At 37.7% G+C, this 26,933-nt stretch overlaps 1 protein-coding gene across 3 annotated transcripts in view; it reads right to left on the bottom strand.

The window, feature by feature from the left end:
* The window catches only part of CNTNAP2 (contactin associated protein 2), a 2,034,513-nt gene that overhangs the window by 1,192,573 nt on the left and 815,007 nt on the right, over positions 1-26,933 (bottom strand). For all 3 annotated transcript variants that reach the window (XM_060305187.1, XM_060305186.1, XM_060305185.1), the window contains exon 5: positions 8,132-8,279. In XM_060305187.1, coding sequence (XP_060161170.1) covers positions 8,132-8,279 — 148 coding nt within the window. The remainder of the gene's footprint in view (positions 1-8,131; positions 8,280-26,933) is intronic.

Consider the following 26,933-nt stretch of genomic DNA (forward strand, 5'->3'; position numbering starts at 1 on the left):
ATCAAAAAATGGGCAGAAGACCTAAATAGACATTTCTCCAAAGAAGACATACAGATGGGCAAGAGGCATATGAAAAGATGCTCAACATCACTAATTATTAAAGAAATGCAAATCAAAGCTACAATGATGTATCACCTCATACCAGTCAGAACGGCCATCATCAAAAAATCTACAAACAATAAATGCTGGAGAGGGTGTGGAGAAAAGGGAACCCTCTTGCACTCTTGGTGGGAATGTAAAATGATACAGCCACTATTGAGAACAGTAGGGAGGTTCCTTAAAAAACTAAAATTAGAACTACCATACGACCCAGCAATCCCACTACTTGGCATATACCCTGAGAAAACTATAATTCAAAAAGAGTCATGTACCACAATGTTCATTACAGCACTATTTACAATAGCCAGGACATGGAACCAACCTAAGTGTCCATTGACAAATGAATGGATAAAAAAGATGTGGCACATATATACAATGGAATATTACTCAGCCATAAAAAGAAATGAAGTTGAATTACTTGTAGCGAGGTGGATGGACTTAGAATCTGTCATACAGAGTGAAGTAAGTCAAAAAAGAGAAAAACAAATACTGTATGCTAACACATACATATGGAATCTAAAAAAAAAAAGTGGTTCTGAGGAAACTACGGGCAGGACAGGAATAAATATGTAGACCTAGAGAATGGACTTGAGGACACGGGGAGGGGGAAGGGTAAGCTGAGACGAAGTGAGAGAGTGGCATGGACATATATACACTACCAAACGTAAGGTAGATAGCTAGTGGGAAGCAGCCACATAGCACAGGGAGATCAGCTCGGTGCTTTGTGACCACCTAGAGGGGTGGGATAGGGAGGGTGGGAGGGAGATGCAAGAGGGAAGGGATATGGGGATATAAGTGTGTATATACATATATATATATCTGATTCACTTTGTTATACAGCAGAAACTAACACAATGATGTAAAGCAATTGTGCTCCAATTAAGATGTTAAAAAAAAAAAGACACATTCACCCCAATGTTCATTGCAGTACTATTTACAATAGCCAAGTCATGGAACCAACCTAAATGTCCATCAACAGACGAATGGAAAAAGAAGATGTGGTTCATATATACAATGGAATATCACTCAGCCATAAAAAGAAATGAAATTGGGTCATTTGTAGAGACATGGATAGATCTAGAGACTGTGATACAGAGTGAAGTAAGTCAGAAAGAGAAAAACAAATATTGTATATTAACGCATATATGTGGAATCTAGAAAAATGGAATGGATGAACCAGTTTGCAAGGCAGAAACAGAGACACAGATGTAGAGAACAAACGTATGGACACCAAGGGGGGAAAAGGGGAGGGGTGGGATTAATTGGGAGATTGGGATTGACATATATACACTACTATGTATAAAATAGATAATTAATAAGGACCTACTGTATAGCACAGGGAACTCTACTTCACTTCGCTGTACAGTAGAAACTAACATAGCATTGTAAGACAACTATACCCCAATTAAAAAACAAAAGAAAATATACTGTCAAAAAGCATTATTTGAATAACATTCATAAAAAGAAATGTGTATTAGTAATAAAAATATCATACCCTGTTCAACCAATGAAGGAATTTATACAACATCAAGTAGTAAATAGTAATCAATTTTCACTGAGGGAATAAGGTAGGTCTGCATCATTTACATCTGACATTAGTTCAGTTCAGCAAACATTAATTGTGTGCAGGGGGTCTGCTAATTAGCGGGACGCCAATGATGGCTAAGATGACTGTGTCTGCCCGGTCCCCCCAATATCTTACAGTCTGCTACATTTTGGAATGTTTTGATGAATATTCCACTAGAAATATTTACATAGTGTAAAACGAGTAAAGAAAAAATGATGTGCTTCATTCTGGAAATTCAGAGAAATCTTCTTCCTGGAAATTGCATCTCGAGTGAATCTTGGAGGATAAGACAATTTGGTCAGAAGGATGATGGAGAGGGTACTGCAGTTGGGGAGGAGATCTAGGATGAACACATGTTATGGAAGCAGGTCATGTATTTGGAAATACGGATAGTTTGTATTAGTGGAGCATAAAGTACAACATGGAAATGATAGGACATTAAGACAGCAGAGCTAATAGGAAGGGCACTATATTTCAAGCTAACAACTTGGACTTTATAGGCAAATGTAGGATCATAAAGTGTTTTAAGCACAGGCGTGATATGATCTGATTTGCATTTTAGATTTTAAATTAGCAACATACTTTACACATAGAATTTGACAAATGCTAATGGACGGATGAATCTGTGTCACAATATATTGATCCTCAAGCAACATACAAATCTTTTACTTCACATATGTGTGTGTGATGAACACAAAATACAATAAGACAAGTATTACGCAAAATGAAATATCGAATGTAAATAGGAAAACCTGGGTTGACATTCAGAAGTGTTTTTACTTTTCTGCCCAGTTAAACTGATCTACACAGAAATTCTTACCAATTTTAATGAACAAATGTTGCACTGGATTGAATAATGTTTCCCCCAAATTCATAACCACCCAGCAACTCAAAATGTGGCCTTATTTAGAAATAGGGTCTTTGCAGATGTAATTAGTTCCTTTAAGATGAGGTCATACTGAATTAGAGTAGATCCTAAATCCAATGACTGGTGTCCTTGTAAAAAGGTCATGTGAAGACACAGAGACATAGACACACAGAGGGAAGACAGCCACGTGAAGGAAGAGGCAGGCATTGGAATGATGTGGCAACACCGGTCAGGGAACACCAAGAATTGCTAGCAACCACCAGATGCTAGAGGAGAGGCATGGGATGGTTCCTCTCTCTGAGCCTCCAGAAGGAAGCAACGCTGCTAACACCTTAATTTCAGACTTATGCTCTCTAGAAACATGAGAGAATAAATCTCGGTTGTCTTAAGCTACACAGTTTGTGGTATTTTGTTACGACAGCCCTGGGAACCTAATATACATACACCCGGCAGCATCTCTTGCCTAGGCAGCACGGGAGCTACGGCAGTTAGTCCGTGGTCCTTAGGAGAGAATATTCCCATTGGCACAGCATGAAAAGGACAAATCACTGTCCTCCTTCTAACTGTACTCGGCACCTCTTGATCTATTTCCCCCCCCCCCCGGCTGGCACTTAATTTCCACCAGGATTTGCACTGGGTAACGTATATATATAGGCTTTATTAATTATTCATCCAAATTGAAAGCGTATATAAAAATGGTTTGTGTGTATCCTGGTTTGCCAAGGTGCTGACCTTACATTTATGAAGACTCTGGTTAAAAGCTAATTTAGTATTTGTCATCAGAAAATGCTCACTGCTTTAATCAATGCACCATGTAGGGATTTTGTAAGATGCATGTTTGAGTGCTTCAGACATAAATGATTTTTAAAAGTTATTAGACTGAGACCTCTCCCTTCTGCTTCATGCAGTCCCTTTGGTACAGAGTAAGAAGATTAGCATCAGTGTTTTGGGAGAAAGCTTACAGAGTCAGAAGACATTGGGAATATCATTAAGTTTTAAAAATAACAGCATGCACTTATTTCAACTAAACTTGAGGGAAAACCAAATGTAGAGGGAGCAGAATGATTTAAAATGAGTCTAAATTCATTGAAATTGGAATTCATATTATCATCAAGACGAGTCAGGAAACAAAAACAGCGGAAGCCCTGAAAGCTTAAAAGCAGTGGCCTGGAAGTAAACTTCTCCCTCCACCTGGAACAGAGTGAACTTCTTACTTTCAACCTTGAGAAGTATCTAACTTCTCAGATGACGGAGTAACCATGGAAGGACTGCAGAGAAGAAAGATGACAAATACAAGGGGAATTACAGTAGGTACACGCTCCTACAGAAGCAGCTTCATACTGATACTTTTCCTTCTCTAGTTCTTCTGGCAAACTTTAAAGTACAAACCCATTCCTTAACCTGCAGGTATAAGACAGATCTCAGATAAACCCCCTAAAGGGTTTCTAAAAAGTTGAGAGAATTCATTTCTTTTCCCTAGGAGTGATCAACGCCTCGTATCTCCTTGCCGGACTCTGGAATACACAGGATTGCTGTTATTAAGGGGGCAAAATGGGAGTGTGTCTGAGGGACACTTCCCCTCTCAAAGATCCATGATTCCCTTCCCACTGAAAACCCAAACAAAGCCCTTGAGGCAGTAGCTCACTAAATGGTAAAAAAAAAAAAAAAAAGAAAAGAAATAGAAGGCCACCTTCTACGAGCCCACTCTAGTCTGAATTCCAGTACAGGTAAGTTTAAATCATCGATTAATTTTGGAAAAGTTGTCCATAACAAATATGTTTAACACATCTTTTTCTTATTATAAATATGTATATTTTTCTTGTAAAAGACATAAATATATTTTGCATTCTTCATATATAGATATATGAAAAATAATGGGATCTGGACATTGGTTAGGAAAATGATCTGGTTAGAGGAATGACCAGTCATAAATTTTTGACAGTACAGACAGCTTCCATGATGATTAAATGATCGTTTTCCAAACTCAGAAAAAAAAATTAGAGATTGCCATTTAAAAAATAAATGTTAAAAAAAGGACACAGGAGAAAAATAAGAAGATGTTTTGGTTCTTATAATCTGTACCATCCAATATGGGAGCCAGTAGTCACGCCACTTAAAACTCAAATTCAAATGAATGAAAATTAAACACAGCTTAGTTCTCAGTTGTCTTAGCTACATTTCAAGTGCTCAGTAACCACATGTGGCTAGTGGCTGGAGCAGATCTAGAACACTGACATCTTTGTATAAAGTTTTATCTTACTTTATGTTGCCAATTTATCACTTACTCCACTGGCATCTATTGGTATAAAGGTTAATCCAGTTTCCCAAAGTGTAGGATTATTTTCCCCCCAGAGAGGTTTGTAAACTAGAAAAGTCTAGCATCCTATCTAGCTTCAAGCATTTTTCCTTCATGTCTTGTGATTGCCAAGGCCCAGGCTTGATGGAAAATCTCGTGATAGCACTAACAATAATAATAATAAAAAAAGACAGGGTTGGCTTTAAAAACTACTCAGTTAGAAAAAAAAAAAACAAAAAACAAAAAACAACAAAAAAAACTACTCAGTTAGAAAAACAGATAAATAGAAGACAATTCAACAGAAGTATGGGCACAGTTCTTGAACAAACCCTTCAAAAAAGAGGGTATACAAATTACAGTAAGCATAACCTCCTCAAAAATCAGGAAAATGTTCACTAACACTAAACTGCATATAATGAACAAACACCAGAATGGCTAAAACTTTCAAACGTTCATTTCTAAACGTCTGAATTTGTGGCGCAACTAGGAATCCTAGTACATTGGTTTTGACAGTCTAAATTGATAAAACCGCTTTAGGAAATTTTTCTCATTATTAACAAAGTTAGACATACATATATCCTAATTTGGTATTACCCCTTCCTAGCTCTATACCTATGAAAAACGTTCATAGCAATTCTATTGAAATCATCAAAAACTGGAAACAACTCAATGTTTATCAACACGAAATGAATACATAATTGTAGAGTAGGCATACAATAGAATAATATTATTCATGAAAATAAACAAATACCACAAATAACAACATGGGTAATTTCACAAATATTTTGAACAAAAGAAGTCAGAGGGGAAATAATGTATATTTTATTATTTCATTGGTATGAGATTTTAAAATTTTAAAAACTACCCTAATCTATGGGGATAAAAATCAGGTGAATATTTACCTTTAAGAAGTAGTAGTAACTGGGAGGGGGCTTGTTGGGTGCTTCTGAGGTGTCAATATAATTGACTTAACCCGATGAAGGTCACATGGGGTTCACTTTGTTAGAATTTAGGAGCAGGAAAACAGTAGTGGTGGTGAGGTCTTGTTGTACCACCAGGATGTCCGGTTTCCCTTTCAGCTCTGTCACTTAGGCTGTGTGCCTTTGGGAAATTTTTAACCCTCATTATTTGTATCCTAATAAATACTACTACTGGAGTAATTGCTCCACTTTCTCTTACCATGTTTTTCTTATTTACTGTGATATGATTAACATTTACATTTTTCATGACCCATGGAAATTGCTCAATAAATAATTATTAATAAAATAAATTACATACATCATGTTTCCATGGAGAATATTACTTATTTTTCATTTACTGAAAACTGAACATGCTCCTTAGAAAATATGTCATGCAGACAAAAACATTTTGTTTTGGCCTTCCCATCATGATGCTGAAAGCTAGAATATGCATGAACACAGAGTTCTGTTCCCATGAATACCCAGATTACATAGTAGAAAGGCTCCCAGTTTATGTTGAGGGTCATTTTAGGCTTCTGAAAAGTTAACTCTTCTTCCTGAATATCTACATTCTCCTGAAGAACTAAATCTGTCTCTCTACTCATTATATTTGCTACTATAAAGTGATGACCAAATAAAAGAAACACCTATGGAATTTATTAAATGATCTCTTTGGCCCTTTTTTAGTAACCAGCCCAGTTTACACATAGCAGTATTGCCCATGAATAAATACGATTTGGTCATCACTACAGGTACTAAATTCATACAAAGGTGAAAGCTTTATATACTTTTTATTATAAACTACCAAATGTTTGGTTAATTTTTAAAAGCTTGCCCAATAGGACATTTGCATTTTCTGATTACAGTTAAGCTTTTGTTGCTATGGGTCTACAGGAAGGGATAGGGGAGAGTCTAATAGGAAACTCCTTGCGTGAAGCTGATCTCCTGATTCCCTGCCCTATCTGTATCCAGCATCCCTCCTCCCCCAGCAATTAGAACAGGAAGAAAAACTTCCCGGGAGGAGATGACTATTTTACCAGACACTTCATATTCTAAAGCTAGTGTCTGGGGGAATTCCCTGGCGGTCCAGTGGTTAGAACTCAGTGCTTTCATTGCTAAGGGCACACGTTCAATCCCTGGTTGGGGAATTAAGATCCTGCAAGACGTGAGGCGCAGCCACATCAAATAAAGCCAGTGTTTGCAAATCATGTGTTTGCAGACTGAATGTGTAGTACCTAGTGGCCTCAAAAAGCCTCAAATAATCTTTAAAGTAATTCTGTGTTAGTACTGCCTTCATAGAAGCAAATAAGATCCATCTTCTCCAGAAGAAGCCACCATCAACCTTCACCTAAAAGAAGTTCCACAAAGTTTTGAAGAAACTGAGGTCACAGTTCAAGAAGATGGATGGGCATAAAGTTAAGGACAAGAAGGATAGGCAGATAAGAATGCTAAGAAGAAGGAAGAAAGGAAAGAATTAAGAGGAGGAGGGAGAGGAGAAAGCACCACTAGCAAAACCGGCTGAAACAACAGACAGCAGAATGACAATCCCTAAAACTCCATATATTGGAATCATTAGACATAGATATAATGTATTTAAAAAATACAAAAGGGTAATCAAAAACACGATGAAAGGAAAAGAAACTTTTTAGGTGACTGAGTAAGTTTTTTTTGTTTTTGTTTTTTGGTGATACGCGGGCCTCTCGCTGCTGTGGCCTCTCCCATTGCGGAGCACAGGCTCCGGACGTGCAGGCTCAGCGGCCATGGCTCACGGGCCCAGCTGCTCCGCGGCATGTGGGATATTCCTGGACCAGGGCATGAACCCGTGTCCCTTCAACGGCAGGCGGACTCTCAACCACTGCACCACCAGGGAAGCCCCCTGAGTAAGTTTTTAAAAGGAACTAATAAAACTTTTAGACATATAAAATATAATTGACCTTAAAGCTCAGTGGTTGACTTTAAAATAACAAAAGGTATATATAATTAAAGAGAACCAGAAGGAAGTTCTTAAGACTGTTTTCAAATCCATCACAGAGTCAAAAAGATGAATAAGAGTGTAAGTTTCTGTTTTTTAAATATTTCATAAGACTTCAAGCAACTTTATGAATAAGCTTTGCTGTTTTAGTCTACTGAACAGAAATCATTTCCCAAGTCCTCTACTTAAGGTGTCCTTAAGATATTCTTATATGTGTGTTTGTGTAAAAATGTAAATATTATTTATATAAAGAAACATTGTAATTTACTGTCAGAGAAAGCAACTAATATTAAATAATTCAAAATAACAAAATTACTAATTAAATGAAGATGACAAAATCCACCACAAATTTCGACAGAATGGTACTCACAGTAAGAACAGCCGTAGACCTCAATTCTGAGCCCAATGCGGCCTTCTCCGTTCCAATCCAGAGGCACGATGCGCACATAGCGGGCGATCACTGGATGCTGTAAATCATGCCGAACCACACTATCGGAGTTGACGTTCCCAGGAAATGCCTGAAAAACAAACGGGATTCGAAAATTAGGTGAAAATACTTTAGAAACAACCATGTTCTCTATGTGCTGCAATAAACTTAAGTATTTTTATCCAATGGAGGGATTTCATATTCTCTAAACCATAAACAATTTGAAAAAAGCTTCTGTATGTTCTTTATTTGAAAACACATCCAATTTTAAATGGGAACTAGGCCAAAGTTTCCATGGGTCCTTTCATATGTGGAAATGCACACATATATTAAAAGAATGAAACACTGTGGCACGCACTGTAGTATCCAGTAAGCATTTAAATTACGAGTTCTATTATTTCACATTTAAACTATACAATAAGCAATTTTTTACAGAATCCAACTGTATTTCTTGCTTTTTAAAAATCTTTTCTATGTTACCTTCCCACACCATCATTACAAATTTGAAAATTTTTTCAACATCAGCTCAGTAAAAAGAGCAGAGGCTTGTGCAGAGGCGTGGGACTTCTACCTTTTATTAGCATAAATATACGTGAGTGGATCAGAAACATGTTTATTTCATTTTTCTTATTTATAGAAGATTCTGTCAAGAATCATTTGCCATGAATCTTTTTTTATGTTGAAAGTTCATATCGTCTATATTTTTTCAGCAGAGAACAAATGGATTTTCTTTGGGCATGGCTATCATTCATCAGCAAACATTTATAAAACATTTACTGTATAATAAGTATAAAGCAAGATAATACAGGGGGCACAGGGATAGGGAAAGCCATAGATGCCACACTCAAAAAGAATCTAATAATAGGAAAAATGTCAGTATAAAATTACAATTTAAAGCAAGGACGATTTAAGTCAAGAGACCATGATATTTTAGAATATGTCAAATAAATGAGAAATATATGTGTTTACTGTTTTAAACATGAACCACTTAATTTCATATATACATTCTAGCTGTCCCTACCTTAGATAACTTTAGTTTTTGGAAAGCTATATTCCACATGAGATCTTTTATATTTATTTAAATAATCTCCTAAACATTGAAATAAAAATTTTAAAAAGAACACTGAACTTTTTTAGTCACGAAAAGATACAACATAAACACTATATTACATTGCTAATCAGTTATATTCTTGACCTAAGGTTTTGAATTTGCTTCTATTTAAAATCAGGAGTTTCATCTTTTTGAAATATCTCTTTTATAACAACTTTTAAGAGTTATAAAATTAATAAGAGGCAAGTAAAGAGATGCTTTTAATAAAAAAGTACATAGCAGCTTTGAAACGGAAGGTTCTGGTTTAATTGCACACAAATATCACAAAGGTAAATTTGAGGTATAAAGTTGGTTACCCAGCGCTCATTCTCCAGTCATACTCCTGGCCTCCAAAATACAAAATGTAGGGCCTCCCTGGTGGCGCAGTGGTTGAGAGTCTTCCTGCCGAGGCAAGGGACACGGGTTCGTGCCCCGGTCCGGGAAGATGCCACATGCCGCGGAGCGGCTGGGCCCGTGAGCCATGGCCGCTGAGCCTGTGCGTCCAGAGCCTGTGCTCCGCAGCGGGAGAGGCCACAACAGTGAGAGGCCCACGTACCGCAAAAAAAAAAAGCAAAATACAAAATGTATAGTGTAAGACCTAGTAATACAGGGAGCATACTGAAATCTTTCCTCAAGATTTAAACTATTTTATAGAACGTAAGATGGTTCCAACAATCTGCATCGTGGGTCATAGTCTATAACATGTACAATTTCATGCTTTGGAGACTGGGATCCTCTTCAGTAATGATTTTTGTTGTGTTCTCCTTGGTCTTCCTTAAGCTACATACTATCACTGCCTTTTCAAAATAGCCACACCCGCTTCAATCCTTCATTGGACAAAACCATTTGAGCTTCAGGTCTTAAATGTCATCACTTAAATAGACATCTTCTTTGCATCTTGTTGACAACATCTGATTAAGGAAAATAGTAAAAAGTTTTTTTTCTTTTTAGGTATTTTTCTAACCAGCTTTTAGTTTTACAAAGAAGCCACAAATCTAACTACTTTATTAAACCATGGCTGAATTTTAATATCATTGTTGGTTGTTCTGTCTTCAAAAGCAATACCAATGAGAACCCCTGAATAAAATCACCTGAATTAAATCCCTGATGGCAGACAGGTTAATCTAACTATTATGTTTTTATAAAAATATTATTTATTTAATTTATTTATTTTTATATTATGTTTTTATAAAAATATTATTTATTTTTGGCTGCGTTGGGTCTTCATTGCTGCGCGGGCTTTCTCTAGTTGCGGTGCGCGGGCTTCTCACTGGGGTGGCTTCTCTTGTTGTGGAGCACGGGCTCTAGGCGCGCAGGCTTCAGTAGTTGTGGCATGCGGGCTCAGTAGTTGTGGCTCGCGGGCTCTAGAGCGCAGGCTCAATAATTGTGGCGCACAGCTTACCTGCTCCATGGCACGTGGGATCCTCCCGGACCAGGGCTCGAACCTGTGTCCTCTGCATTGGCAGATGGATTCTTAACCACTGTGTCACCAGGGAAGCCCTAAATATTATCTTAAATAATATTCAACAAAAGCCACCAAACAATTTTAACTTAAGGATCAACTATATGCTTAACATGGTGCTAGGTGGTATATGAATATTAACAACAAAGACAGCAAGTAACTTTCTTGGAACCCTGCTTCTGAGACATTTGTAGCCTTATGAGGCCTGAAAGAAGAAAAATACTCCTCTGCGTTTCTCCTCTACTCCCAGTGCTTTATTTCTGACACCAGATGTAGGGGTTTTCCCACACGTCACACAATCCTTTATGGACACCAGCTGGCGTCCCATAATTTAACTTAATTCTAATACTATCTACCTGGAGATAGATTCAGATCCCACAGGTTAAGGGCTCAGTCCCACAAGATGACCCCCACTTCAGATGCCAATCTCAAGTCCAGTTTGTCACCTATGCTTCTGACAGACCATACGACAGAGGTTCCACGACCACCTCCTTAGATTCAATCACTTGCTGCAGAGCTCACAGGACTCAGGAGAAGAGTTTACATACTAGATTACTGGTTTATTATGAAGGATGTAACTCAGGAACAGCCAGATGGAAGGGGTGCATAGAGCAAGGTGGCTGCGAAGGGGTGCCGAGCCCTCTCCACACATACCACCCTCCCGGCACCTTCACTTACCAAGCTTTCTGAACTCCTGAACTTCTGGGTTTGTATGGTGGCTGCAGTATGCAGGCATGAGGATTAAATCACTGGCCACTGGTGACGGAACTCAATCTCCTGCCCCTCTCTCCTTCCCAGAGGTCAGGATGAGGCTGCAAATTCCAACTCTCTAATCACACAGTTGGTTCCCCTGCTAAGCAGCCCCATCTCACAGTCACCTAGGGGCTTTCCAAAAATCACCTCATTGACATGAACTCAGGTGTGGTTGAAAGGAACTTGTTGTTCATAACAAAAGACACCCATTTCAGCTTTATTGCACTTATCACTTAGGAAGTCCCAAGGGTTTTAGAAGCTGTGTGACAGAAAACATGGATCAAGACAGAAAAAAAAATTTCTTTTTATAAATCATGATGTCACAGGCCTTACTGCAAAAGGCAGCATCAAAAGGAAGTACAGAAGTGCGTGGCATAGCTAGTAATTTCCATAGTACTTGGAATCCTATGAAGACTATGTAATCAGGAAAACTACAGAAAGAGATAGACCTCAGCTGAGTCGGAGGGCAGAATGGTGTTCAGGAGGTAGAAAGGGAGTAGGACACAGGAGAGAACAGGAAAAGGCTGGCATAAAGAAGGAGCTCAGATCTAGGGCTAGATACTTTTCCTTCTCTAGTTCTTCTGGCAAACTTTGAAAACCTAGGGGCAGGACGGTAATAAAGTTCTTTTCACTCCTTCTCCCTGTGTCTGTCCCCCCAAAAGGATTTGACTAGCTTATCTGGAAAATCCACTTTAGAACTATAACTGTGGACTCTGAAGACATCAACTAAGGTATATTCAGGAATAAGTAATAAGGACATAAGTCTGATTGGAAGTGTTTATATTGGAACATCATGAATGTTTTAACAAGTTCTGTCTGATTATGGACGAAAGAACCTAGCATGCATTTCTTTTTTTAAGATGACAGAATGAGAGCCATATTCAGGAGATCCTAGGTGGTGGGAGATCATCGTGGGGGCAGAAAGATTAGCAACAAACAGTTAAGAGTGGATGCCACATGGTGGTAAGGGAAAGTGAGAAAATAAAAGATCTATTTCAAAAGAAGAAGTAACAACATTTTGAGAGAAGGGAGTAAGAGAAAAGATACAGAGCAACCTATTCCCAGGTATTAACATATTGGCATTGGTGACAGAAAGAGGGAAGGGGGATAAAACAGGAGACATCCATTCCTTCCTTCCCCAGCAAACTCTGCTCTTTAAGTAACAGCAACCAGATTTTCTTTAAAATTTCTTTAAACATTACCCAGACTTCACTCTTAATCCACCTGATCCAGGAGAGGCAGACGCCTCTCTCTGACACCAGGGGTGGGCACCTAACTCAATGAGGCGCAATTTTAGCACTTCTGCTGGAATAATTCATTCACATATTCGCTCATTGATCCATCCACTTATTCATTCGCTCAGGAAATATCTGAGAGTCTTTTATGCACCGGATACTGTTCAAATCACTGGGGAGACAGGGGTGAACAATACAGAGTTTCAGTTCACATTTATATTATTAAAGTACATAGTATGGCAGTACAGAGTGGAGCAGATAATAAATAAAATACAATGAATATATTTACAATAGCTAGGACATGGAAGCAACCTAAATGTCCATTGACAGAGGAATGGTTAAAGGTGTGGTACCTATATACAATGGACTGTTACTCAGCCATAAAAAAGAATGAAATAATGCCACGTGCAGCAACATGGGCGGACCTAGAGATTGTCATACTGAGCAAGGAAGTCAGACAGAGAAAGAAAAATATCATACACCGCTTATATGTGGGATCTAAAAAAAAATGTACAAGTGAACTTATTTACAAAACAGAAATAGAGTCACAGATGTAGGAAAGAAACTTATGGTTACCAGGGAGGTAAGGGGGGAGGGATAAATTGGGAGATTGGGATTGACATATACACACTACTATATAAAAAATAGATAACTGATAAGGACCTACTGTATAGCATAGGGAACTCTTCTCAACACTCTGTAATGACCCATATGAGAAAAGGACCTAAAAAAGAGTGGATATATGGATATGTATAACTGATTCACTTTGCTGTACAGCAGAAACCAACATTTTAAATCAACTATACTCCAATGAAAATTTAAAAAAATATACAATGAATATATATATATTGAAGATACCAAGTTATATAATATGTATATATTGTTATATATTACAGGCATGCCTCATTTTTCTGCTTCACAGATACTGTGTTTTGTTTTCTTTTTTTTTTCACACAAATTGAAGGTTTATGGCAACACTGACTGCAGCAAGTCTATTGGCACCATTTTTCCAACAGCATTGCTCACTTTATGTCTCTGTGTCACATTTTGGTAATTCTTGCAATATTTCAAACTTTTTCATTATTATTATACTCGTCATGGTGATCTGTGATCAGTGATCTTTGATGTTACTACTACAATTGTTTTGGGGTGCCATGAACCATACCCATAAAAGATAGTGAACTTAATCTAGAAATGTGTGTGTTCTGACTGCCCCACTGACTGGTCATTCCTCCATCTCTTTTCCTCTCTTTGGGCCTCCTGATTCCCTGAGACACAACAATACTGAAATTAGGCCAAGTCATAAATCTAAGTGTTTAAATGAAAGGAAGAGTCAACTGATGCAGCAAACTTCATCGTTGTCCTATTTTAAGAAAGTGTCACGGCCACCCCAGCCTTCAATGATCACCACCCTGCTCAGTCAGCAGCCGTCCACGTGGAGCCAAGACCCTCCAGCAGCAAAAAGGTGACAACTCCCTGAGGGCTCAGACGACAGCTCACGGGTTTTAGCAATGAAGTATTTTTAAATTAAGATATGCCCATTGTTTTTAGACATAATGGTATTGCACACTAAATAGACCACAGTATAGTATAAACATAACTTTTACACTGCTTTACCGAGAAACCAAAAACGTCATGTGACTCACTGTATTGCGATATTCTCTTTACTGTGGTGATCTGGAACTGAACACGCAATATCTCCCAGGTATGCTTTTATATATATATATATACATATATATATATATACACACACACACACTCACACATATATGTGTATACATATATATACATATATATGTGTGTGTATATATATATATAATTACATATATTGTATACACAAAGGCCAGAAATGCGAACATCTTGAGTATACTTTGCATGTTCTGAGGACAGTAAGGAAGCCAGAGTTTGTGGAGCACAGTGAAGAAGCAAGGAGGGCCTGCAGGCCATGATAATGTTGTCAGTTTCATTTTAATTGGGCTGGAAGGAAATCCACTGCAGAGTTTTAAGCAAAAAAGTCACATAATTTAATTTTTAAGACTGGGGCCAGTAAAATCCCCCTCCCCAAATAAAGCGAAGTTCCTAGGAAAATAGAAGACTAGAGCATAACATAAAACCTAGGATAGTGGTGGATGGAATAATCTGGTGACATGTGCTCCAGAGGAGTGGGGTTGTTTATGGAAAAGGTAGGAACGCTGGAGTGGATGTGAGTGCTGGAGAGGAGCGACAGAACACTTCTTGTATCCTGGATCCCAAATGTGTGACATATGTGAGGAGGAAACAAAACAATACACAGAGCCACTAGGAATGAAAGCACTCCATCCACTGAGCTCCTGCTGGCCACTGTATTATAAAGGGATGGATGTCAGAGAAAGACAAAGTAGGCCCATCTGTGATGACATCATTTCAGCATCTAAATTCAGAGCTTGCTGAAGAAAGCCTGCAGGCTTTCTGATTATTTGACCTGTGTTCTCATTTGTTTGCTTTTAAGGAAACTGAAAGAATAGCGACTAATACAAAGATATTTAAAGGGAAAGATAATTAGTGAAGATTTAAATATATTGCATTTGAGACTTCTCCATCAGATTGAAAGGTCACATAGAAAATTGGAGATGTTTAGGATAGCTTTTCAGAAAGGGTAACATTTATTATTTATGAACAAATGCAGGGCATATGGTATTCAGAATTCACAGCATCAGTAGATTGTGTTTTTTCTACTTCTTTTCACTTCCAAGCACACTGAGATTTAAGACAGTACCCTAAATTGAAGTTTAAAACATTTCAAAAGAATGGTGTAGGTGTTCCCAATCATTGTCTTGAATATAAAGGTGTAAATATACGGGAAATGTCTCATCTATAGCAGTATTTGGAAAAGTTAAGAAAAGTAGAAGGAGGTGTAGTCATTGATTTTTATAAAAACAACATCTAATATTTATACATCACTTTATTATTTAAAGCGTTCTAGTACACTCTGTACTGTCTGTGCCTCATAGGAAATTCTAAGTTTGGAAGGGATGCTATGTTTTCAAATCGGGAAACTCAGGCTCTGAGAAATTAGAGGACTTACTGGATGTCGAAGAGCTAGTCTGGGTAAACCAGGGCAAAGTAACAAGAGCGTCCACTCCCACACTGCCCTTTGTTTGAGAATCAAATTTTCAGCTGGGAATAAAGCTTTTTCTATTTAATAGGCACAACACATGTTATTTTTGATATTTGATGTTACCCACTTGAATGTCAAATTTAAAGTTTGATAGATAATTTTTATCTGACCACACTTTGGATGTACACTTGATTTCCATCCCACTAATTAGCATATTTTGCCTGCATCCTTTACTGTTCTCAGCATTTTTATTTCCATGAAGTTTGACAACATTAATATCTTCTTTTCTCATGCATTTTCCCCAAAGATGCTCCTACTGTGATCATTAGCCAAAGCTCCTCTGCAAATTTTAATACAAGCAATTAAAAAGTTTGCATGACACTGTTTATTATGAAAAGAAAGGCAGGTCTGCTATAGTGCAAATACTATTTAAGTACTAACGGCTACATTGTCATACGGTTTGAAAAGAACATTTTTTTTCCCACATCATTTGACTCTCACACTCACTTGCACTTTTTCACATGAATGTAAAAAAAAAAAAAAAAGAAAGGAAAAAACAAGGTAAGATATACAGCTGATTTTTACAAAACCCTTATGATTTGTAAATCTGTACCAAAAATTGAAAAATTACAGAGGAAATTGAATCTTTCTTGAATAGAACGCTATCCTTTAAAACTCAACCTTCATTTAGACAAATGTCACACAAAATGTATGCTTTGTGGGTACACGGAAGCACCAGCCAACTTCAGCATTGTAAGACTGAAAATCAATTTGCATAAGCTTGTGAATTACATGTCACTGCTACTGAATCTCCCGTACTGGCTGTGATTTGTATATACGCTTAGAAGGATTTTTTATTTAGTTATTTATTTTTTTTACTAACATAGCATTTATGTAATTCGCCAAGCTTTATGCTTAGTAAAACAGAACAATATAACATAATGCTAAACTGATGGTGCTCGTTCTGAGTTACTGTCTTATAAATTATTAAAATATACAGCCAAGAGAGCTTTTTCTTAAAAAAAAATTGAGTTGTTCAGAAAGCTAACTGCAGAATAATCTAAGTATCACTGAAGTTTTAATAACTGAAAATTTCCCACCGTGTGCACTAAATATTTCTTCTAGTTCAAACAATAATTCCGATGGCCTAAGGGAGGAGAGGCAGACTTTTTCTTAGTACCAAATAGTAAATATTTTCAGCTTAGCATGCTGCATACCTTTCAGTTCCAGATCCTCCTCCTTCTTCCTTTTCATTTTTAACAACACTTGAAAAATGTAAAAACCATCTTCGTTCACAGACATTAAAAGAACAGGCATGGACCAGAGTTAGCCCATGGGCTAGAGTTTGCCAACCCTCGGTCCAAGACAATCTTTCAAATTAATAAATCCTCCCTCAGAGAGGAAGCCAAATCTAAAATCATCAGCAGACTTTTGAGCCCCTTGGCATTTAAAAACCAACAAACTTTGGAAAAGCGTTTTGTCCACCCTTGAAGCGTATGATTTATCAGACTGGAGGAAAACGTATAGGGATGTAGAAGGATGTCATGTATAATGCAGGAAGTAACATTTTCCCTCAAATTCATTATTATGCGGTTTGAAGTGTAACTTAGAAAGTATTTTATGAAGGGAATAAATATATTTAGTCTTCACTAAAACCTCACCTTTTCAGAAACCTAAAATAAGGGATTGCAAGCTCAAGGTTTTGCTTAAGACTGAAAAATGTGTCTAAGACACCCAGCTCTTGTATAAGCAAGCCTATAGGAGGGGCTTCTAGTGCTACAACAAGTCTCATAAATGGCAAATTATGTGAGAAAAACAACCACACACGAGTACTTCTTGAAGTGAGAGACCTTATTTTCTTAAGACAGAAAATGCCGCGGCTGCCATAGAAACACATATTGAGTCCTTAAGTTGATGTCATAAACCTGTGATCATTCTAATTACTTTTCTTTCAGTTTAATTTTATTTCTTGCTGGATTTTAAATGTTATTGTCCTCATGCCATCAATTCCTATCAAAAGGTAGAAACGGATTTTCTACGGTGCAACCTTGATCGGAGTCTCCAAGCCTCAGTTTGACTCCCTGCGAGGCAGAAAGAAAAGAAGTACCTTCATAAAGTACTACATGTTACCGCCCCACTCTGGCCTCTTCACCTGCACGCTCTGGTCATCCTCTTGATCGGGCTGTACAAACACATCCTGCAGGACTCAGCTTACATAAGCTTCTGGAGTAAGTCCATTCCCTGACACTCACTCCTCAATCACCCACCGTTCTGCAGGGAGCCTCATAGCATCCTATACTTTTCTTTCCCTTCATTCAATTGTAATAACTTCATTATGTTTGTGAACATCCACCTAATCACTGTTGCAGACATATGTAAGTCAGCATGGAAGCTTGTGATCAAACCTCTGGTTCCCCGCTATTCTGCTGTCCCTAGCACAGTGGATGGTGTTCAGTGAGTACCAGTTTACTGCCCGGTTAAATGAATAAATAAAAGTGTTCATTCCCAAACTCCCACCTGTTTACATTTCACAGCTCTTATTTTGGGATGTACCAAAAACGAGTTCAAAAATATTTGTAGTTAATAAACCATATGTTAGATAATATCTTACAGGAAAAAAATAGAGCATGCTTGTCTGATTCGACAAGACACTAGGTTAATAAAACAAGGTTTCCCAGAGTTATGGGGATGTCATTATCAATATATAAAGTATCTGGGAATTCCAGAGATCATGAGGGAAAAACAGGAAACAGTCATGCAAAAATCACATCAAAATCAGGGGAGAAATGCTAGGATCAATGTGAAAATTAACACACACATACACACACACACAAACCCGACCATCAAATCTCTATGTTCACTTCTGTAGTGCACTTGAACTCTGCTAAAAGCATATTCTTTAGATTGTTAAACCACAGCAAATATGTTGGGGGGAAAATGCCAAAATATTTTATCTACATATAAGCAGTAATACTCTCTCTGGACACTTCTGCTCCTGACTCAGATATTTCTTATCCTTTTCGTGTTATGAACATATTTTAGAATTATCTTACTAGAAGAACCATTAATCAATTAAAAATTATGATGTGAAACAGTCATTTTGACTTAAAAAAACACTAAGGCAAATATCTTTAAAAATCTAGCTCTTTCATCAATCTTTCCCTTTATGTTTTATGGGAATCACATGGTGATGGTGTCCTATAGGTTTCATCCTTTGCTCAGCTGCTCTCAGCACACCCAATAAGGTAGATCCAGTCTTTCGGATGGCTTCACTGTCTCCCGTAGCTTATTCCCATGGGATCTTGGATTCCTCTCTCCCTCCTTCCCTTTCTTTTGTCCTTTTCTTTTCTCCTTCTTGTCCTCCCTCCTTCCCCCTTTCTCTCCCTCCCTCCTTCCCTTCAGCGGTCCAGCATGGAAAGAAGAGACAGAGGGACTGCCCCACATAGTCATTCAGGGACCCAAGCTCACCATGTTTGGTTCTCATCATTAACCTCTGGTTCTCAAGGCCACCGAAGAAACAGAAGAAAAAGCATGGAGAAATGTACAGGGGTGGGGCTTCTATTCAGATTTAGAAGTAGAGGGTATCACTTCTACACACATTGCACTGGTCATGTGTCTTTCTGGCCTTAACCTTAATGTGGAAGAGGTTGGGGAATGCAGCAGAAAACATGGAACAGGTTTGATACACGCATAACATTGTCTCTGCCATGGAGAGGTTACACAATGTTCATGCATTTCTGAAATTCTATGCTTATCTATATCCTAGCACTTATTATACTGAATAGTAAAATTATATAAGATCATTTGTTGGTCTCCCAACAAACTACAGACAACATAGGCAGCAACACAGCTTTTATTAAAATTGAGGTATAATTTACATACAGTAAATTGCAAAGATCTTCAGTGAATAGCTTACTCAGTTTTGAGAAATATTCATCCATGCAATTCCCTCCCCCCATGATAAAAATATTTCTAATAACTCGGAAACCTCCCTTTTCAATCTCAATCAGCACTCTTCTTAGTTGACGCCACTCCCTACCCTATGTAACCACTTTTTCAATTTCCATCACCATAGATTAACTTTGCCTTTTCTTGAACTTACGAAAGGGATCAAACATCACTTTCACTCAGAATGATGTTAAGATCCCCCATGCTTTTATATGTATCCATAGCTAATTCCTTTTTATTGCTGAGTAGTATTTCATTGTATAATATACCACAGTTTGTTTATCCATTCTTCTGTTGACAGACTCCAGATTTTCCATTTTTTACTCATATGAATGAAACTACTCTGAGTATTTGTGTAAATTCCTAGGAGCAGAATTTCTGAGCCCTAGAGTAGATGCATGTTTATTTTTTAAGGAATTGCCAAACTTCTTTTTAGTGGTTACAGCAGCAATCATGTATTTTAAATTAATACAGCAGAGAAATCTGCTGTATATTCTATATAACCTAAGTTCATTATTTTATGCATTTATTTTCTCTCAAAACCTGCCTACATTTTTTCATCATCCTACATGTCAAACCATAAGAAAGGATGAAAATCATTAGATAAATGCTATCAATTGTCTTTTTTTTTTTTTTTTTTGCGGTACGTGGTCCTCTCACTGTTGTGGCCTCTCCCGTTGCGGAGCACAGGCTCCGGACACACAGGCTCAGCAGCCATGGCTCACGGGCCCAGCCGCTCCGCGGCATGTGGGATCCTCCCGGACCGGGAGCACGAACCCGTGTCCCCTGCATCGGCAGGTGGACTCTCAACCACTGCGCCACCAGGGAAGCCCTATCAATTGTCTTTTATTCTAACACTTGAAATAAATATATATATACAAAGTAAAAAAAAAAAACACACAAAAGCAATGTCATCAAGCTTAACAATGTTAAAGTACAACACAACTGACAGAAATTTGGAGATGGAAAAGTTTGAGAGAATGGAGAAGAAAGGACCTGGTGAATAATATCTGTGTCCTTCAAGTAAGGAGACAAAAGATATGACCAAAGTTTGATAGAACAGCAAACCCACTTGTAAATGTGTTATCAGAAGTAACAAAACTAACAAAAAACAATTTAAAATATTTGAAAAAAAAAAGATAAAAACAGGCCAGGTATGGGGGAAAGTAGGTTAGCTAATTACAAATTGATCTATCAAGAATCAGTAGTCGGGCTTCCCTGGTGGCGCAGTGGTTGAGAGTCCGCCTGCCGATACAGGGGGCACGGGTTCATGCCCTGGTCCTGGAAGATCCCACATGCTGCGGAGCGGCTAGGCCTGTGAGCCATGGCCGCTGGGCCTGCGCGTCCGGAGCCTGTGCTCCGCAACGGGAGAGGCCCACGTACCACAAAAAAAAAAAAAAGAGTCAGTAGTCAGTAGGTAATTTCTAAGTTGATAAGTGAACAAACTGCTATATACGTGTATAGGGAGAATGTAACCAGAGATGGGGAGATATTGGGAAGAGAACTTTTGCTTTTTAAATTAAATTCTTTCTGTACTACTTGATTAAAAATATTTCTCCATATACTATTTTGATAAAAATAAACCACAAAAAATATGTTTTGGAGGGCTGTGTCTAAAACTTTGGCTTTCAGATTTTTGGCAAACTAGGCAGATAGAGACACATGCAGTTGTGAGATTCATCTTGTCTGTAAAAATAAAATCTAACCAGTTGCTTGGCGAAGCATTAAGACTCCTGGTACTGAGCCCAGAAAGAGATTTCTCAAATGAGTCTGATGGAAAAGGAACCATGCTACACAATGAACAAAGTGTTCTACAACATCTGTATGAGAAGATAGCAGCAAATCTCATAGGGAGTTTCTTGCAGTTTCTAAACGCCAAAACACAATGGTAAGCAAAACTTCCAATGCAGGTATTCAGCTCTCTGCTGAACTGACTTAATCTAGAAACGGTTCAGGGTCTCTAGAGGAATGAATGGATTGCATTTCCTCCAGGTTATCCTCCATAAACACTGCTTTTCTCAAGTATTTAATGTTTCAGTGGCAATGAATTTGAGAATATACTTGGAGGTACCCAGAGTACATCTCATTCTAAATGTGGAACCAAATGTGTTCATAAGCATAAAATCAATAAAACAATCAAGTTTTATTTAGGGTGAGGGTCAGAGTTAGCAAAGTAAATTACCAACTTTAAATTGTATCTTTTCAAAATGTGAAATTCTTGATTTGGATAGCTTTATGCCACGGAATACTAATAATTTTGACTCTAAATGTATTCTCTATTTGCACATTAATAATGACTTTATTCTTTCTCAATTGAATATACTTATGCATCCTACCATTTTTATATTCTATAGCAAAATTAATACCTGGTAAAGATTCATTTATTTTTCATTCCAGGGTTTAGGCTCTTTTAATTGTTTCCTACCTGAGATTGTATAATTTCCCAGTTTTTTCCCCCACTTTCAATCTTATTCTTCTACATGCAAAATATGGTATTAATCATGTCAAGGCCTCTGACTAAAAACTTTGGGGAAATCCCTACTTCTTACTAAATAAAATTCAAATGGAAGGTGCTATTAAAAACTACCTTGTGGGCTTCCCTGGTGGCGCAGTCATTGAGAGTCCGCCTGCCAATGCAGGGGATACGGGTTCGTGCCCCAGTCCGGGAAGTTCCCACATGCCGTAGAGCGGCTGGGCCCGTAAGCCATGGCCGCTGAGCCTGCGTGTCTGGAGCCTGTGCTCCACAATGGAAGAGGCCACAACAGTGAGAGGCCCGCGTACCGCAAAAAAAAAAAAAAAAAGATATACTTTGTAGAAATCACATAGACATATACAGATAGGCTGACCATAACTGGTGTCAATCAAGGTTGTTTCTCAAGTTGGCCAAACAATCTTAAAAAATCATGAGAATCTCTACTCTGTTGCAGGTGTATAAGAAATAGTTCACTTATGCTAGTTTATGCAAGGTTTAGTTTGCACATCTTTTTTTTTTTCCCTCTGAATGGTTTAACTAAATTCTTACTCTCTTCTGAAGAGTCCGCACATTCTCACTCCCATGCTCTAAACAATGCTTCATTTGACCTCACAGCCAGGATCTTAATAGGAAATGAGTAAAGGAAATACCTTCTATATTTCCTGTTATTTTAAAATAACTGCATATAGAAAATGTTCTTTTGCATAGCTATTCCAACTAGTAAATTTTAATAAGAATTTATTAATAAAATACTATAATAATGGAAAATTTAAACATATATCTTTCATTTATGGATACGTCAGACAAAAATTTACTAAGCATACAGAGACTTAGACAAAATAATAAGCTTAATGCTATTGATTTTAAATACCCTGCAAATATTTTTCAAAGCATCGATTGAAAAATATATGGAAATTACATATTTTAGGCCTTAAAGCAAGCCATAGTTGACGGCTAAAAATTGGTATCATACAAAATGCATTCTCAGAAGACAATGCAGTTAAGTTACATTGACTAAAAATTAAAACAAAACAAAAATATAAGCTCTGAAATTAAAATAATTTAATCCCAATTTGTCACCAACTAGCAATATAATCTTGGATAAACTCAAACAGGAGACACATACAAGGACAAATATACCATCGTGATCAAAAAAGGAAATCATAATGGTATTAAAAATTACTGAGAACAAATTTGTCATAAAAAGTATGAGACATCAAAACTGTGGCATGCAGCTAAAGTAGTATTTTGAGGGAAAATTATGGACTTTATTACTTGCAGTACAAAAGGAAAAATGGTGAAAATTGATGACCTAAGCATACTTCAGAAGTTAGAGGGAAAAAAAGGCCGTAATCAATTCAAAGAATGTATAAGAAAAGAATTAGGAAAATAAGAATATAAATAAACAACTCGTGAAGTTCCAGAGGGCCAAAAAACGATTCTCTATAAAATAAGTAAAATTGGAAAATCTCTGGTGAAACTAATGCCTCAAGAGAAGGAAAAATGATCAATGTTAGGAATGAAGAGAGGATATAACTATACATAGAGATTGAAAATAAAATTAAGAGAATGCTAGGAACAAGCTTTGTGTCAAAAAATGTTAAATGAAAGTGAAATGTTCACTACAGCACGAAAAACATAATGTAATAAAAATGACCCAGGAAACAATATAAATAATAAAAAAGCCTCATAAATATTAAAGTTAAACAGACAATTCAAAAATCTACCCACTGCTGAGAAACAGTTCAAGGACCTGTGCTCAAGTTCAAGGATACCTTGTAAGCAGGGCTTTTGTTCCAGACCATCTTTTTAAGGGTGTTCCTTCCCCAGAAAAGGGGCAGATCTGTTTACAGTCCAGGACGATCAAGATAATACCTCCTGTGGGGCAAAGCTCAGCTGGGTTTTCTTGCGACTCATAAAAGAATGAGGTGTCTGAAGCCTAGGTTTCCTCAGCAGTGTTCCAAACCTCCTGCACGTGCAGCATCCACATGGGCCTGTCTGCACCATCCCTTTCGGCTTTGATGTGCAAAGAGAACTGATATGATACGAATACGAAGCTCATAAATAAAAACAAGCCAATAAAAAAAAAAACCCTGAAAATACCGAGTGCTAATGGAAATGTTACGTGGTAGAACGCTTGTATATCATTAACAGGAATGCGATTGGTACAGCCTGTTTGGAGAACAGTGTGGCAACTTCTTAAACACGCCCAGCAAACCCACTACTCAAGGATAATGACAGTGTAGCCTGACATGAAGTCTGAGTGTAAATTTTTGGGGTAGCTTCATTCATCATCATGCCACTCTAGACACATCCCAAATACCCATCAAGCAGTGAGTGGATAAAGACAAGAGTGTGGTACATCCACAGTCCACTGCTCAGCTGACTCCTTCCACAGTCCATCAAGGAGCAAGCTACACTTCGACTATTTTCTCCCTTCTTCTCATTTAACGCTTTCCTCCTTATTTTCCATTAGCCATGTTTCCACGGTGCCTTCATGTTCTAAAAAACAATCTGTCCTGGCCTTGACACTTTTGATGAGACAAATCAAGTGTCCTGATTTAAAAGAAAAAAGAAAGGAAAAATAAATCAAGAAAAGCAAAACAACAAACTTCTTTTAACCCTCCTCACTTCTTCCCTTATGATTCCATATCCTTCTTTACTGACCTCCCAAACTTCTTGAAAAGGCAACTTTATATCCAGTCTTCCAAGGGTTCAAGTCTCAGTACCCACTTCTTTTCCTGATTCTCCTAGCTTTAGTTTCCTGCACTAATATAGTGAAATACAAAGCTTCTTACTCAGTTCTGACCCTCTGCAAGCAGTTTGTAGCACTTGGTATCCTGATAGTATCTTTACCTTTTTAAGACTATGATCTCATTTTGACTCTCAAACAGGAATCACTTCTATCCCCTTATGTCTCTGATTCTTCCTCTTAATCCTCTTCTGGGTAAGGTCTCATGCTAAACCAAATATTAGACAGTGATTTCCATATCCATATCTCCAGCCCTAATTTGGATTTTGAGATCTAGGCCAGAATTTCCAACTGTCTGACATCTTTTATTAGACAGACAACAACAGACAACTGGAAGATGTTTCAAATCAAAAAAGAGAAGTTTTTGCCTTTTCTTTGCTCCATTTCCCGTGTTCCCCATACTGTTTGCTGACACTGCCATCCTTCTAATCTTCCAGCCCAGAATCTTCTGTCACATCTGTACCTTTTCCTCTTCCTTACTCACGTCCACAATGTCCTGAGTGCTGGTGCTCCTGTCTGTCCCGTAATGGCTCTTCCACGTGTGTGGCTACTGTACTTTTTCAAACTCATCCTCCCCGACATCTCTCTGAATGTTCTTTCTGCCTCCAGTCTCCCTCTCCTAAAACTTACTTGATGTACTAGCTGAAGAGGGATCTTTCTAAATTGCAACCTCATTCTATGAGAATCTAATCACTTAACCCGAAGTATAGATACAGGTTACCTTTGTTCACATGTTGCCGACTCAATAAATTGAAAAGAATAATTTGTACAGTTATCGCTCTTTGTTTTATTTATAGGATGCTAAATGATTCACTTAACAGATTCTTTTCAACAAATTAACAGAATTGACTTCGCTGAACAAATATGTTTGTTATATTGGCCTCATGCATATACAACCATTGAGCTCTTCTTAGTTAGAACCTGAGAAAAGTAGCCAGTTAGAGCTCCTGACTTACAGAAAATCTATACTGCAGTTTCCATCTTTAATTCTTTCTTTTCTAATGAAAGATGACCCGTTTCTTGTGCAATGAGATGACTGTTTCTAGAGCCTGACTATACTCCCCTATATATATGAAAATTTTATTTGCTTCCTGAATTGAATAATTTAAAACTTCAACTAAATGATCACCACTTTAATTCTGAACACATTTTCCTCAACGAAGGTGATGGGGGGGAAACTAAGGGGATTGTCTCCAGCTCCGTCCCACTGACTGCATATGCAAATGAGGAAACCAAGTGTGAAGAAAACACTTAGGGAGTGTTGAGCTTTTTTACAATTTTACTGTGAAACCCAAAGAGCTTTGGAACCAGGAGGACTCAATTACATCTCTAGTGGCGATTCTGAAGGGATTCAAAAGGCAGCTGGAAGCAAACATGACTTCCGCAGAGGGCAGAAGCCTAGAAGTCATAGCAGGTGAGCGGCAGTCACAGGGTGGCAGCTTCTAAAAGAGTGGACTTAGTGCGGGAGATACGTTCTGGTCTATGAGTGCAACAGATTAGTGGCTGCTAGGAGTAAGGGAGGATATGGGGTGAAAGGGGAGTAGGTGTGGCTATAAAAAGATAACCTGAGGGATGCTTGAGGTAATGGAAATATTCTCTGTATCCTTACCATACCAATGTCAATGTCTTGGTTTGGATTTCTATACTATAATTTTGTAAGATGTCACCATTGGGGGAAACTGGATAAAAAGGGGACATGGGATATTTCTATATTATTTCTTACAAATACAGGTAAATCTATAATTATCTTAAAATAGAACTTTAATTTATTAACGATTATATGCTAAGCATCATGTCTCCTTGAGCTATCAAAATTGGTATCTTAGAGATTTATTGTTTTGCCTCAAAATAATATAAATTTCTTTTTTTTTTTTTTTTTGGCTGTACAGCATGGCTTGTGGGCTCTCAGTTCCCCGACCAGGGATTGAATCCAGC

This window comes from Globicephala melas, chromosome 9 (genome assembly GCF_963455315.2).
Source record: "Globicephala melas chromosome 9, mGloMel1.2, whole genome shotgun sequence".
NCBI classification, from domain to species: Eukaryota; Metazoa; Chordata; class Mammalia; order Artiodactyla; family Delphinidae; genus Globicephala; species Globicephala melas.